The sequence below is a fragment of the Acanthochromis polyacanthus genome, chromosome 5, assembly GCF_021347895.1.
Source record: "Acanthochromis polyacanthus isolate Apoly-LR-REF ecotype Palm Island chromosome 5, KAUST_Apoly_ChrSc, whole genome shotgun sequence".
Lineage (NCBI taxonomy): Eukaryota > Metazoa > Chordata > Actinopteri > Pomacentridae > Acanthochromis > Acanthochromis polyacanthus.
The window spans coordinates 10,502,030-10,517,404 of record NC_067117.1 but is presented as its reverse complement, the minus strand read 5'-3'; the positions used below and the strand labels follow the sequence as shown (position 1 = coordinate 10,517,404).

General features: G+C 43.8%; 1 protein-coding gene across 1 annotated transcript in view; it reads right to left on the bottom strand.

The window, feature by feature from the left end:
- foxj3 (forkhead box J3) overlaps positions 1-15,375 on the bottom strand; it is a 75,601-nt gene that overhangs the window by 5,207 nt on the left and 55,019 nt on the right. The window contains exons 4-11 of the mRNA XM_022209805.2: positions 12,760-12,843; positions 11,220-11,321; positions 7,324-7,452; positions 5,057-5,231; positions 2,551-3,063; positions 1,837-1,938; positions 1,056-1,247; positions 50-148 (exon numbers count right to left, since the gene is read on the bottom strand). Coding sequence (XP_022065497.1) covers positions 50-148; positions 1,056-1,247; positions 1,837-1,938; positions 2,551-3,063; positions 5,057-5,231; positions 7,324-7,452; positions 11,220-11,321; positions 12,760-12,843 — 1,396 coding nt within the window. The remainder of the gene's footprint in view (positions 1-49; positions 149-1,055; positions 1,248-1,836; positions 1,939-2,550; positions 3,064-5,056; positions 5,232-7,323; positions 7,453-11,219; positions 11,322-12,759; positions 12,844-15,375) is intronic.

The following is a 15,375-nucleotide window of genomic DNA, read 5'->3' as shown; positions in this document are numbered from 1 at the left end:
TGTAAGTAATCATTTTTGACTCGTGTGTGTTTTTGTGGCCACTTGCTACCTGTCATAGTGGGTCCTGCACTGCTCATGGTGGGCATGTGGGGATATCCTGGAGGACCCATCATGGACATGCTCTGTCTAGAGTCCATGTAGAGATTTCCTGGAGGACAGAATCAAAACTTCATCTTAAACCTCTATTAAACCACAACCTGTTCAGATGCAGTTCCACTAATGCATTTCAACATCATTAGCCTTGTAATTTGGAATCCACTCTCATTCCTCCACAAAGAATCTCAGAATCTGTTGCAAATGCACACAGGTGGAAGGTCATAATTTATGCTGCTACAGCTGCACTGTACCGTCACACTTGTAAACATTAAGTGATCTTTAGAATTTCTCATATCTGCAGTTTGTGAATAAGAGAGACTGTTTTGCTGTTAGTGTTTCAGCAGTGACTTCCACCCTATGGGGGATCAAAATTTACTCTTACCTTTGCCTCCTCTTTAGAATTTACTGTATTATTTAGCATCTTTGGGCTACTGAAAGGGAATTCAAACTTGTATAATGAAACCGGTACACAAACACTGCAAACAGTAAACATGACTTCTTTTTAAGACGTGGGAACCTATGGCTCATAGTTCAAAAAATAAGTTTGTCCTTACAGAAAGAAGAAATTTTGAGTGGAATAAATGAATCAGAGGTTGGGCATGTGCTTTCATCTTTACAGGGTTCAGTAAGAATTAAAAACTCCACACATAAACACATTTGTCTATAAACAGGCAGAGGTCTCATGGACACGCTGACAAATTGCAATTTAAGTCTCTCTTCTGTACAGTACATAAAAAATGTATCTAAATGAGACCAAAGGACAAAAGTTTAAATTCCAAAACCATACACGATACATCATGCAGATCACTGCATTCCCAACTAATGCAAAAATATGACAACAGTCTCTCAATAATCATGGAAATATTACTTTAAAAGCAATTTAAAGTGATTTGCTTTTACACAATCTCTGCACTGATCACAATGACTGTCTTCTTCAGGTAAAGGAGCAGCTCTTTAACCTGTGTTGAGGTGCTGGCTGGGTTTGTTGGTGTGCATGGAGCCATGGCAAACAGGAGACTGCACTGCCCCTTGTGGCTGGATTACACCGGTGCGGGCAAAAAACTGGTTGATGGATGAGCAGAGGTCTGCGATCTGGGTGGGTTCCAGAGACCAATTGTTCAACTCTGCTTGTCTCATACTCTCTCTCAATCCTTGGGGACAAAAAAAAACACACATTAAAAACACACAAACAGCAGAGTCACAGTCAGGGCTAGCGATGGCTTCTCTAAGCACTAAAATGCCTTTGTGACAATGAAATGTATGAATCTGCACCAGTTGACTGTCCACGGAATATAAATGTATTAAACGAGAAACTAATTTACAAACATGAAGCAAGAACTTGGCTGCAATATATATTCATTATGTCAGTAACCTTCAGTGGGTGATATTTAAAAAACATCCTACCTTGCAATCCTAGACTGTAATTGGATAAACTGACCTGCTGAGCTTGGTGTTTTGGTAATTAAACTTGAAGGCAGTGTTATTTAATTGAAGAGCTCAGTTTAATTAAACTCGTAATCAACTCCACAGTGTCAACACTTCAGCACTCAATCAAAAGCTGGGGCAGTACTGTACTATCAGCATCTAGCTTTAAATGTTAATTTCCTCTGATTGTGTATGAGTAGTCGGGAGGTAAATCTGACAGAGAAAACCGGAATCTTGGAAAATGTTTGCGCAGGACGTATGGTTTGATTATTATTGTCAGTGCAGTGAGATCTGCTTGTAGTGTCCAAACCGCACCTTGGAAAGGTGAAAGGTCGACATCAGCCCAGTTATAGCTGCTAGCAATACGACAGCTTTCTTTCAGTGCATCCAGATTTGGGTACCAGTCAGACAGTAAACCTGTAACAAACACACAGCATACTATCTGTAACATTACAAAATACGAGATGAAATTCTGGTATTTTGGTACTAGTGCCAAGCTGACTCGTGGGACAAATACAGATTTATCCCTAATTACATCATTTACGGGCCATTGCACAATAATTGCTGTTAACTGCTTTTTACTGTGGGTGAGGCAATAAGGTCTGATGATGCATTTTCATTGTGGTCACATTTTAATAGCTGCGCAGGCAGTCTTACGGTGTCAAACGAATGAGAAGGTAACACCAAATAAAACAGTTTATCAGGCTTTTAAACAGCTCAGTACCGTGGTGTGGCCACTAGGAGGAGCCAGGTGACTCTACAAAGCGGCTAAAGTCGCTGGCTTCAGTAGTGCTTTGTTCTCAACAGCACATATAATAAATCAGATGATGATTTACCATTTAGCACTTAAAACAACAACAATGGTGCTTTATGGCTACAAAATGAAGACTGATATGAAGCCACACTCAGCAGTAAATGTGTCATCTTTGCTCTGGTCCACATGCGTCTGTGTGATGGACAGGATGAGGAGAAAAACAACACAAGGCGACGCCGGTCCACGAGAAGACAGCGACAGACAGAGGGTCTTACCTGTGTTGCAGGCCATCTGTTGCTGGGTGGGATGGGGCTGGTGGGAGAGGCTCTGGTGCTGCTGTCCGTGTTGAGGAGGGTGCTGGCTGTGCTGCGTGTGTTGGGAGGGGTGTGGCGTGTGTTGCTGCGGGTGCTGGCCGTGGGATGGGTGCTGCGACGGGTGCTGCCCGTGCTGGGAGTGCGCACCGTGCTGGGGGTGCTGGGAGTGCTGTTGGTGCTGTGGGTGCTGACTGTGTTGGCTGTGCTGGGCGTGCTGGCTGTGTTGGTTGTGTTGGTTGTGGGGTCCGCCGTGCTGCGGGAGGTGCTGTGCGTGGGGGGAGCCGTGGCCAGGGTGGGCTTGGGCAGGATGGGACAGGGGCACTTGGCCACTGTTGGCGGAGTGGCTGTTGGGGTGGTTGTTGGGTTGGTTGTTTGACAGACTGTTCTGAGTGCTAATGGTGCCACTGGGGGAGTGCTGATATGAGCAGGAGGTGTGGGTCTGCTGGGAGGAATCTGACGGTATGCCCATCAGACCTGGGAAACAAAACACACCGACACGGAGCTGTCAGAGTGCTGACAAGAAATGTCAATAATAGATTCAACACAAAATTATGCAAACAATTTGATAGGCATGCAACTTACAGCTATTATTGTGCATAAATGTACAGATGACTTTCTTGATTAATTACCAAGTTGTTTTTTCCATTAAATGTCAGAAAACATTTCAGAGCTCAAACTGGCATCTTTAAATGTTTAGTGTCATCTAACCAACAGTCAAAAAAATAATCAACTTTAAATTAAACTAGCAAGTGCTCACATAGAAGAAGCTGGCTTAGTGCTTTATTTGAAAAAAAAAAAATCCAAATAGTGTAATTATCCGTCTATCAATTAATCATTTTCAAAGCAGTACATGACACATTCTAACTTTTCAAACGTGAGGGTTTGATTCTTTCCTCGGTTTCTCATTGGATCATTTGTTATAACAGAAAAATCTACTGTAGACGTCACCTTGGGCCCAGTCAATCAATGAATCTAAAAATAATTGACAAATTAAATGATCATGTCTTTATTGGCAGCCCCAGCTGGTGAGAAGAGACGACTAATTCCAACATAAATGCACTCACATGGTTTCAGAAGGAGCTGAATAAGTGTAAAGCAGCTACTTGCGGTCATCTATCTTAACATCTTACAGTAATGGGATGTAGTTCTGCACTTGAGACAGACCAGCTGCCATTTTGTTGTATGAGGGAATGACTCAGCATCGGTTGTGATTCGAAGGTTCGCAAGCTCGAGTTGCTGTCGTCTCTCCTCTCCAGCTACACGGCACTGGATTGTCTTTGACAAAATCACTGTGCTGCAGCGTAGCTTTTTTAACAGACATGACTGGCGCATGAACATCTGCACACCCAACTGCAATCATCTGAGTGGCGGGGAGTGGTCTTAAGAGGCCCTGTCCTTCACAGCTTTGGCACAGTAAACCTATTTCACTGGAGTGCTTTTAGAGCTGACTCTAGCCCTGCACCTCCACAATCGGCACGTAACACTCACTGCAGGGGTGACAAAGGTGCATCTCTTATCGGCACAGAAAGCCCATTGTCCAACTAGGGAAATACAGAAAGCAATTAACGCGGCACCAGAATAATAATGCGAGCTCATTACCTATTATCAAAGCCAGTGAATTAGCTCACTGTCTACAGCGGCAGAGTGTGAAATCCTCTAGCTCGATTATTTACGCTTTTTAATTGCTAGAGCTTGTCTGACTAAGAGATTTCACTTTTATGCGCATAAAAAAGGTAACAACTTTCAACTAATGAAACATAGATGATAGATTAAAGGAGAGAAACTCTTTGAAAACATTAGCATGAAATGCATTTGATTTGTGAAAGTAGGTTATACACAGAAAGCTCAGTCTACTTTGCTCGTAACTCGCTTGTCAAGTGCTCCATGTTTATCAGTCAATCAGATTACAAGAAAAACTGCCTTTTGTTCTGCAGGGACTCATCATTTTGGAAAGCTGTGCCCAATCCACACTATGCATTATATGAAACAAAGATCCCATCATTATGACAAATGAATGACAAATCCAACAGATTTACTGAGGACCTGGGCTGCCTATAACCTCTCCTCTGATGAAACACAGCCCAGATGAAAAAACACTTTCAACGTAATGTGAAAAATATAAAGTAGAGAATTAACCATAAATTAAATGCAGTAAAATCTCTTTAAAGTATGTATGACATGAACTCTCAGGCTCAGCATTTAAATATCAAATGAGGTCTTTCCTACATTTCTCTGGCAAAAGATCATGAAAATACTCACCACAGATTTGCACTATAGGCCAGTCAGTCTGTCAAATACCTGCTCACTTATTAGTAAACCTCATTAGTGCCTAAAGACTCTCTATAGTCCCAGCTGTTAAGAACAAACCCACATTAGGAAAATCGTTCTGAGAATCATCCCGTTCCTTGATAAGTGAAGCTTAGGTTCTCTATTAGTTTCCACTAGACGCTCCCATGAGGCCACTCACCTTGTTGGCTGAAGGACTGCTCAAAAACAGACTTGTAAAGGCTGCGGAAGGAGGCACTGAGATCTTCAAATTCTGAAAAGAGGAGCTGCTTGTCCCTGTCTGGCATGTTGTACTGGGACTGGGGAGGCTGCTGGAGGCTCATAGACTGGGACACAGGCTCTGGGTGACTGGTCACCTGGGGAGGGGAGGAATGCCAAGCAGTTTTATAAAACGGAGCCATATTGCTTGCAAAATAAGATCGTGTTTAATGTTTCATTTGTGAAACAGTTTGCTGAAGTACACTGGCTAGAGCTCTGCTACAAGCAAACCACAGTCTAGAGGGGCTATTGATGCTAAGAGGAGCGCATTATAATGTTTAAACAAGCACATCAATAATACATAGTTTTCAGAGATACCTGCCATGCTCATCTGGTCATGGAGCCACAGAAAAGAAAACAGACAAGCTCCAGAAGATTTAAAGCAAATCGTCAAACAAAAGTCAAACACACAGATAATTTAACTGTGCTGAGGAGTGACTGTAACAGCGTATATTTCTGTCTGACAAGCTGTCAGTCATACAACACATAAAACAATTACACAAACAATAACAGTGTGGGTCAGTGCTTACCGCCTTGGCTCACACAACATTAAGAGAGCAACTGGAATGGACACAAAGCCAATACTCAGGTGGCTGAGCAAAATGTATTTAAAACAAAATCAATAGCAATACCTTGTACAAATAAGCAGCCATTTTATCCATGTATTTGTGTGGGCAGCCAATGTTATGCACTGCCCCTGGGTGTGAAGCAGCAATCAGTGTTCCCTCCAGCAACCAGTATGTCTACGAGATTCACCACAGCAAGGGCAGCGATTGCTATTTCACAAAGTAGGACCTGACCTGTGCGCACTGCGGGGTTGCGTTACAAGAGAGGTCATGTCCAATTTTTGATCATAACATCTTCCTCTTCCAATATGTGGGCAGGCAGCTGAAGTGCATGGCTCACAGACTGGCTTGGGTAAGAGTGAAGAGGTGATAATAAAGCCAGAGTGTTTACTGTGAGGTGCTGCTTTGACTGCGCGAGAGAGAGAGAGCGAGCGAGCGAGCGCATCCATCAGGCTGAGCCGATCGATGCCCAGCGCCTGGAGCAGGGAGCACTCTAGGATGCAGGAGGACCACACCAAAGAGGGGGCATCTCTGGTGGGAGGACATCAGAAGAAGCGTTTCTCTTTGTCTGGCTTCCAGGAGCGTGCACATTTTTCTCTGTTTCCCTTAACCCCCTTCCTGATGTTGTACTCCAGCTCATGTCCATTCTGAACCTCGGTCTATTACTGTCTACAGCTGGCTCTCTGAAGAAAGCCTCCTGGGGCTTTCTGATCAGATGAAATATGGGATACAGTACACTTTCTAAGTCTGGCAGTGTTTCATTTTCATTCATTTCAGTGACTAGCTCCCTCAGGGCTTGAAAAATGTTGCTAAAATGAGAATTTATCATTTTACTTCAGTGTTAAATGCTCAAAAGAACAACAATTACACCAAATTCATATAAATATCCTGTTATAAATATCAGCATATGAGACAATCATGAGCTGGAGTGTATCTAGAAACCAAAAATACCATCGTTCCACACTATTCAGTCTTCACACAACGGCAGGGGCATAGTGTATTTGGCAACCAGAACGCAGCACTGGTACCTTTGTTATTTTGTGATTACACTAGAGCATCATGCAGATTAATAGCTGGAAATAAACCAAAGGCATTCATGGGCCCATTCAGCTCAGTCTAACCGAGACACAACTCAGAAGTGGTCTAACTGGGTCAGGCAGGACTCTATTGTCTTTGTGTCGATATGTCAGCTTCAATCATATGGTCATCACAATCACCGCAGAGAAAAATTCTTGATACCAGATGGAATGTGCGACTCATGAAGTGCTGGGAAAACGTATATTGTTCCAGTTTTTTTCCAGCTACAGGCCGCTTTGCTGTAGCTCATTATGCTGCTGCAGGTGCTGGTGTTCTCTCTTGTTTTAGGTCTAGTTAGTTGGGCTAGTTTCAGTCGACCAGAGAGCGTCTAATTATCCTTAGGCCATTACAGGCGGAGTTGGACTGTCCTCAGTGCCCTTTTGTTTTGGGTTCCTATTCTTTAAAGTTAATTTATGCATGCTGGATTTGGGTAGGTTTTCCATGGTACATTTCACATTAAGTCCAGAGTTTCAGATTAGTAAAGACCTCGAGAATACACTCATCATTGCAGACTTATAACCAATTGAAAATTTGTCCTTGTTCTTACCGGTGTATAGCTGTGCACACTGCCCACGCTGTTGAGATTGACAGAGGCCAGACTCTGATCAGACAGGCTGTTGTTAAGGCTGCTTCTTGGACTATCGCTCCCTTCCTGGTCTGTGTTGTATAACGCCACCTGAAACGCATATATGTGCATTAGCTTTCATTTCTTTGACACACACATTCACAGACTAATTACTGTCATCAAAGTCATTGCTCCTCTTGTGGAAGGTAAAGAATGTTAGTTCTCCTTGGAGAAAATGAATAAGAAAGGTAATGTTCATATTACTGGATAATAAGATAATTTCAGGTAGAAATGTAAGGCGATGAATGTGTGTATGCTGCGTGCAATGACATGCCATAAAAGCAGAGCAGATTTTCATTTTGTTGAGTGTGTGTGGAAGACACAGGGTGCTGCTCAACAACCTCTATGGTCACTAAGGGGTTCCATCTGAATGTGTAAAGGGGTCTGGAGACAGCTGAGACATTCCCATCACTAAAGGTCACACTACTGGCGATGTCAGCCACATCTGCTCACCAAGCGCAAATCCGTTTGGGACAGCTAACAAAGGATTTCAGTGCAGCCGAGACACTGACCTTTCAATGTAGGAACGAAACTAGCCGAAGCACTTCAGGACGACAATCTTAATTATCGTCTAACAGGGTTTAGTCCTCCCACCCTTCCCAAATAAAGTGCGCCGTCAGACAATTAGGACAATAGTAAGAAGAACAATCCAGATAATGAATATAATGATACCCACAGAGAGTAGCCCATGTGCTGAGGTTTATTTTGCGAGAAAGGAATGGCAGTAATGCACTGACGGTGTTGCAGTGGAAGAAGGCCTGGCATTCTAAGATTGGTGAGTGTTCATATATGTGTGCTCGTCCATGACTGAGTGCAGCATGGTGGCTTCTGCTCATCACTGTGAGTGGAACAGAGTGGGCTCTGTGCTCAGCACAATGAGACAGCAGTTGCAGCAGCCTTCAGGCAGGCAGATTGGCCCGGCCCTGCCCAGCACCCTGCCTCTCAGCAGTAGCAGTGGACTGAAGCCTCTTGTCTCTCTGTTGAGCTGCAGCGTGTTACCACAGAGGCCACAAGGAGGGGAGGAAACTCCGGCAGCCCTGACCGTCTTCTCTGCTCTGACTGATTGGCTGGCTGACTAACGTGCTGGTTCGAATCCAGGATGCAGATAGAGAGCGTCTGATCATGTTCATACTTCTACCTAGCACTGGTAGAATGTGATAGAAATACCGTGATTCTAAAAAGATGAGAGCTCAAACGCTGAATCCAGGCAACACTGCTAAAGGAATAGGGGTGAGGCAGAGGGGGAGGAGGACAGGGGGGTGGTAAGAGAAGCTCATTAGGCAACTCTAGCCTTCCTCCACTCAGTGTGGGCTTGGCTCCAGTGTTCATTAGCGTGAAGGGGAACTCAATGAGCAGCTAAGACTGAAGGCTTAAGCACGTCTACAAAATCAGCTCTACAATGCTAATCAAAAACAGCGTGCCTCAGAAATATAAATGTTATGTGTAATGAAGTCATAAAACAGGCTTTTAGCCTTAAGTCTCTCACCACAATCTATTTTTACTCTACTCAACCATAAAGTGTGATGATTTCAAAACCTCACTCCTCTGTGGTTTACCCAGACCCCTGAGTCCCCTGAGTGAAGACACCCACTCAAGCACACACCATAGCAGACTAACACCCAGTCGCATCTCACCCACGTACACAAAAGCATGCACCTACATAAAACACACACACACACACATTTCTACAGCTACGGATGTGCACACAGGTAGAATAATACACACAAATGCACACAGACAGAGGCAAGCATGCTCATACAGGCAGGAGCAGCTCCACAGTAAATACTGTGTATGGCTAGCAGGCAAGCGAGTCAGAGTTCTATTCTTAGCAATGAATTAAGTAAAAAGCCAGAGGTGTCTTTTACATGGGGGCCTAATCTGGAGCATGAGACATGGATTATGAAATCAAAGCAAGATTGGCCCAGGTGTCTCCAACAATACCAGCCAATGTTCAGCACAATCCCTGCATACAGGATTGAACAGACAGAGAGAGACAGAGGAAGAGAGAAGGAAGGGGGGTGTGTGAGAGAGAGAGAATAGGAGGAAAAAGCCAGAATATTCACTAGGAAGCATAATTTCAACAATTGCTTCTTTCCCTTCATCCTCACACTTCAATGGCAAAGTTTCTTCACTTTCAATCCAGTGTTTGGAGCTGCCTCAGTATTCAACCAACGGGGGGGGGGAAGTCCGAGTCTGTGTGACACAGGCGCAAGAAAAAGAGGGGGAATACAATCTTGTGAGGAATGTCCGACAGAAGAGGGAAAGAGAACAGCGATTCTTGCTGGTTCAGTAGTCGTCCTGCCAGCTTCTCCCATTGGTCTATCTGAGAAGGCGGGAATGAGGGAGAGAGACTGGAATAGAAAAAGGGAGAGAGAAAAACAGAGAGGGAATTCCTGTGGCTTGGCACACTGCACCGAAAGAGGCGTGGCCTGTTGTGTGTTTACAGTGTAAGACAGTGAGAAACAAGCTCTCCGAGGAGTTAGGGCCTCAGATCTGTTGCTATTCCATTTTGTCTTCTGTTCACTTTAGCAACGTAACAGTTTTTGTCACAACCAAATGAACAACAACAGACAAGTCAGAACTGCCTTTCATCAGCTCCTGAAATCACACAGTAGACATGTTTTATGCTATTTTAATGTTTTCTGCTTGTTGCTCTTCCAAGTTATTTGACTGGAGGTATTTAATGGCAGGAGTCCAGATTTAACTGTCAGCTCTTAACATTAGGGCCTTATTATGCAGTCACTGCTGGTGGAGATTGGTGCTGTGGAGAGTGCTAGTTTGTAGCAATCAGAGAGGAAAAAGGGTCATCTTTCTCCACATTTAGGCCCATGAATCTGTCTGCTGAAGAAACACGAAGAACTGCTGTTTCTGCTCTCCACAGAAACAGCCCCTAGCTAGTTGTCACTGAAACGTTCCTCCAAACAAGCTGAAACACTCTGTAACATACTCTACCATACATGAGCACACAAGTTATAAGACACACAGACGTATGCTCAGACTTCAGCTTCACACTCAGGATGTAGAAGCCCCCGACACACACCTCCACTAACCCATCTTTCCTATGAGCACCCCTGTTCATGTTAAATCGTTTTTTGTAATGCTTGCAGCAAATGAATAAGCGACTCTTGTAGGCTTTTTAAAAGTACTCCTGAGAGCTGCCCCCACTGGGCTCAGAGGATGAGAGCTTAAGGTTAAAAAGCCTATTTAAATTTCAGAGTGAGCGGCACACTCACAGCTAACAGCTAGCAGTCCCTGTAGCTTTGCTCTATGATGTACAAGTGTTTCCAGGCTTTTACAGATATATATTTTTTTAAAAAGTTACTAAGAGAAGACTGAGGCTGCAGCAGGGGTGGTCACCTGCACTGTGGTCACAGAATGAGGAAACAACTCTGGGCGTCAACCTCCACTACAGGTGTGAATACAAACGCCTGTGTAGCGTGGTGAGTGTTCTGTTGCAATTGTGCATGAGACTGTGTAAGGTCTATCAGGTTGCGAACACCAAGTATCAGTGTGAGCATCGTATTTCCGCGCTGAAGATAACAAGAGCCCGCTGCCTGTTGTTGTAGAGGAAAGAGGTACAACAGGGCAGGTAGTTGTGTATTTTGGTGTGGGTTGCAATGAAGAGAAGCTTTAGGCACATGAGCATATGCTTGTGTGTTAGTGTGTGTATGTGTGTGCCCGTATCTCCCCTCCACAAGAGTGCTCCTCTCTCTGTGGGGAATAGTGCTGTAGGTGGTTGGAGAAGTGGGTGGGGTCAGGGTGCAGCAGTGTAGCCAGGTGTGTGTTGGAGCTGGAGGCTGGATGGCTGGCTGTAGTACCTTGTTAGTCACAGTGTTGATTGCCAGCGTTGGAGAGGCACTTCCAGAGATCATACACTCCATCCCCAAAGATTCTGACTCCAGGCTGTACGGCGTGGAAGCCTGTGGGGGTTGGGGGCGAGGTGTGGAGGCAGAACAAAAAAAAAAGTCAACATAATCCAATTATTAAATACACGAGATCCCACTACTGCAGGTTGCATGGAACGACCTGTATTATGTTCTTCTGCTCATACTAGATGCATATCAATCTGTGAGATCTCAAAAAAATCTGAACCATTGTTTCATGACAGAGTAACACCTTTATTTAGGTCACATTTGAACTGCGCTTTCTGAAAAGATGGAGACAGCCCCCGTCCCCACCTCCCACCCGAGCACACAAAGTATACACATGCATGCCCTCGTCTTGCAGTAAAGCACAGTGTTGCGAGAGATAACTCTGCCATGCCTGTCTCCCAAAACTGCTTACTGTAAGAGGATTGGCTGCCAACAATTCCATTTTTAATTCATGATAAACATAAATGAGATTTCACAAACTCTCAATTTCAATGTCTGAGACTCTTAATGGAATGCCTTGTAGGCACACACTGTCTAAGGGGGGAGGGGTTAAGCATGGAGCATGTGTCCTACAGAAAACACACTCTTTGCTTGGTGCATTCTTTTGTGTTACACTCAAACGAACACAACAGCATCAGGAGAGCTTTAGCTAAAACTGCTGGCAGAGCTGCATATTAAAAACAATGTGCTTTTTCTGTACCTCTACAATTCTTGTATGTAAAATCTCACACCAGTAACAAAGCAGTTTGTTGAATGAATGTGATAGTATTTTGATGCTGTAGGGCGACTACATGAACAGCATTTTAAGTCTCTGTGCTCGTGTATGTGTGTGGCAGAAACAATGCTGTGTGGGGTGTGTGTGGTGTGTGTGTGTGCACGAGTCTCCCTCGCCAGCTTAAGAGAATCTCTCTTCATCATAGCCTCTGGTCAGCCACATTGTGGGGAAGGAGGAGACAAGAGCCCGCTGTGATGGGATGCCCAAGGGCCAGGTCAATCTGAGCAGCTCACTAAAAACCTGTACAGCTGTACGTAATGCTGGACGAAACTCATGCATAATTAAAGACAAAAGCTCCCGCTCTGAATAGCCGGTGTGCACAGTTCTGCATTAATTGATGTTTGTTAAAAAAAGTGAGTGCAAAATGTAATGTATGTAATGGCTGCCTGGGGCATAGTTTATTAATAAGGAGCCCACTTCATGACAGGCTAGCGAAGCAGCATGGAGAGGCAGTTACATAAAGTCTGGATATGAACTCCTACTGAGTCGCTGTGTGTGTGCGAGTTTGCATGCGTATGTCTGCATGTGGTAGAGAAAGAGCAAAGGGAAAGTGGGAGAGAAAGGAGTGCAGAAGGAAAAGAAAGCGGAGGCAGAATTAGAAAGGTAATGGTGAGGAAAAATACTGAATCTAGTAGAGATTAAGGCAGAAGAATGGCATATACGTAGAAACGTGTTCTCTTATGCTTTTAGAGTTTTTCTCATCAGACTCACCCGTTCTCCAGACCGCGGCCTCTTCTTTGGCCGTGTGGGCAACGCGTCCTCTTTTGGGTTGGTGTCGATGGCCCAGTAAGAGCCCTGCAGACAGAAGAAAAGCCTGTGAGCAGATAAAACTGATTGCTTTCTATTGTGACATTAATGGGATGTTTGCACTGGATGTAGAAATTTCTGTGCATTTGTTGCCAAATGGTTGCAGCACATGAAATGTAACACTGAGTTGGTCCTAAGTCTTCTGATGCATGCTATATCCTGTCTTCTTCCTAACTGTAAACTGTCCTGTAAATACAAAAAAGGGCTTTAAAAAAAATCTGAATGAGACTTTTTGACTTACATCACAAACATCAAATCTTTCCATTACACTGAAATATACATGCTAGTAAAATATGTTTAAAACTCAAGAGCATCATTGGCTCTGTCAAAGTCTGTCCTATCAGCCCAAGCATTTATATGAGTTGATAGCTGTGTGTTTAGAGTTTGTGCGGTGTGTGGGAGGGCTTTGTTAGCAAGAAAGGCTTGGCTTTTCCTCCTCTGTGGCTGTTCCTCAATGAGAGGTTGGTGAGGGCAGCTGGTGGTGGTGAAATGCTAAGCCTTTCCTGAAGCTGTACTTCCTCGGCCTCAGGTACTGAAGCCAGAGCGCTGTTGCCAGAAATGAAGGATCCACAGTTTCAGCCCAGGAATCGAGGAAGTGCTAGCGCTACCCTGTTGCCTTCTTCTAAGGTCTGAGCAAGGCTAATCGAAGAGAGAACAGTTGGGGCTGGCTCTGGGGCTGCAGCTAGTAATTCCACAACCAGGCTGCATTATTTATCTTTGCATTCGGCCCCACTTAATTTATTTTTCAATGGTGCTCCTGCTCGAAGCCAACAGGACTGCCGCTTACAGTTGTTAAAAATGAGATTTTCACCCTAAGGCCCTGCAAGTTCTGAATTTATTTTTAATATTTCATATGACCCCCGATAAAATCTCAATTGTCAAGAGAAAGTGAGATCAGGACCTTTAAAATTACTTCCTTAGCAGAGAGAATAATTGATATTTCCATAAGAAATTCTCTGAACAACAGGAGAGGCCAGAGAACAAGCTGTATCTCAAGTATCTATACAATAACAGCTGCATACACAATGGCCTGCTCTTGTTAAATCTAGCAAATCTGTTATTTTCATAGCTCACATAAACCATTGTTCCAATGTAAAAAAAAAAAAAAAAAGGAAAACCAGGGTTGGCCTATATTTGTCAGGGGGTTAAAATTATAACTTTTAATATGTGTGAGGCTTTGGGGTCAATTAACATTTTCCTCAGAGGGAAGAATAATTCACAGCACAATCAACATAAGATGAAGAAGCATCTCATATTGATGTAGGCTACCGTAAAAGGCTGCAGAAACCTCATTACATGCACACGTTTTCCATGAGATCTTTCACTGACAAATGTATGGAAAAGTGAGAAACATGTGATCTATATCTTTGTTAAAACGCAAGGGTTAAGTGCAGAGGTGCAGATACAGATGTTTTTAAACTAAGCGTCACACAAACAAAGCCAGGCTGGGTGGTGTGTCTTTTAATTAGGGGGGATGAACACTTTAAGTTAACTCTCATGGGATAGGAGTTTCTGCATTTCCCTACACCCACCCCAGAGAGTTGGCAGGAAAAAGGAAAACATATAAAGAGTCATTAAATTATTCACAAATATACTGCAATATACTGTAGCAATGCCAAGCGAAGTGTATCCTTGGAGTCTGGGGCAACAACAGAGCAAAGCCACAATATTCTCTTCAGTCATAAAACAAAGGCTGGCGTAAAGATTTTTTTCAAAACAGATCCTGATAACAGATGTACACTACCTGTCCTCTTCCCCTAAATGACGCAGTTCATTTTCATACATCACCATAAATTATGTCATCTGCTTCCCCTTTTGTATGTAAATCTAGGCAAAACAAACAAAAAAGTACGGCAGTTATCCTTGCAACTCCAGGCCGAGACACAAGACCAATTAAAATGAGGATTATTAACAGTAGCCTTCACAGGCTGCAGTACTACCTCTGAGGTAGACAGGGTGTGTGTACGTACAATACCAACTGTCATCTCTTACACCATCTCAGAGAGAGAGAGAGAGACAGACACAGAGCGACATGACTCTCCTATCTCATCCAACCAGCAGTTCTCATATTCCTGCCACATTACAATATTGATGCAACATATCAAGAGCGGCTAGCGCCTCTTTGAAGTTGTCTTCGGGGGGGAAGGGAGTGAGGAAAATTCCAAATTAAACATTAAGGATGCGAGCATGTTGGCCATGCATTTGGAATGGGATCCATACAGCAATAGATTATTTTGTATTTAGTGGAGCAGCTCCCAGGAGTGTCAATATCAGAGGATTACAGCAAAACATGAAATTAGCATTCAGTCCCCATCCTCTACATAGCTAGGCGTAGCTCTTCACGCATGTGTTGGTGTGTGTGTGCGTGTGTGTGTGTAATTATTTGTGCGGTTCCCTAAGCATATGTACCATGTGCTCTCACAGTGCCAGGATGATATCTGGGTTAGGCTACATATGGCTAGACCTATGCACACCATCATATTAAATATAGGCCTATAGGCTCCTTCCTCATGAACCGCA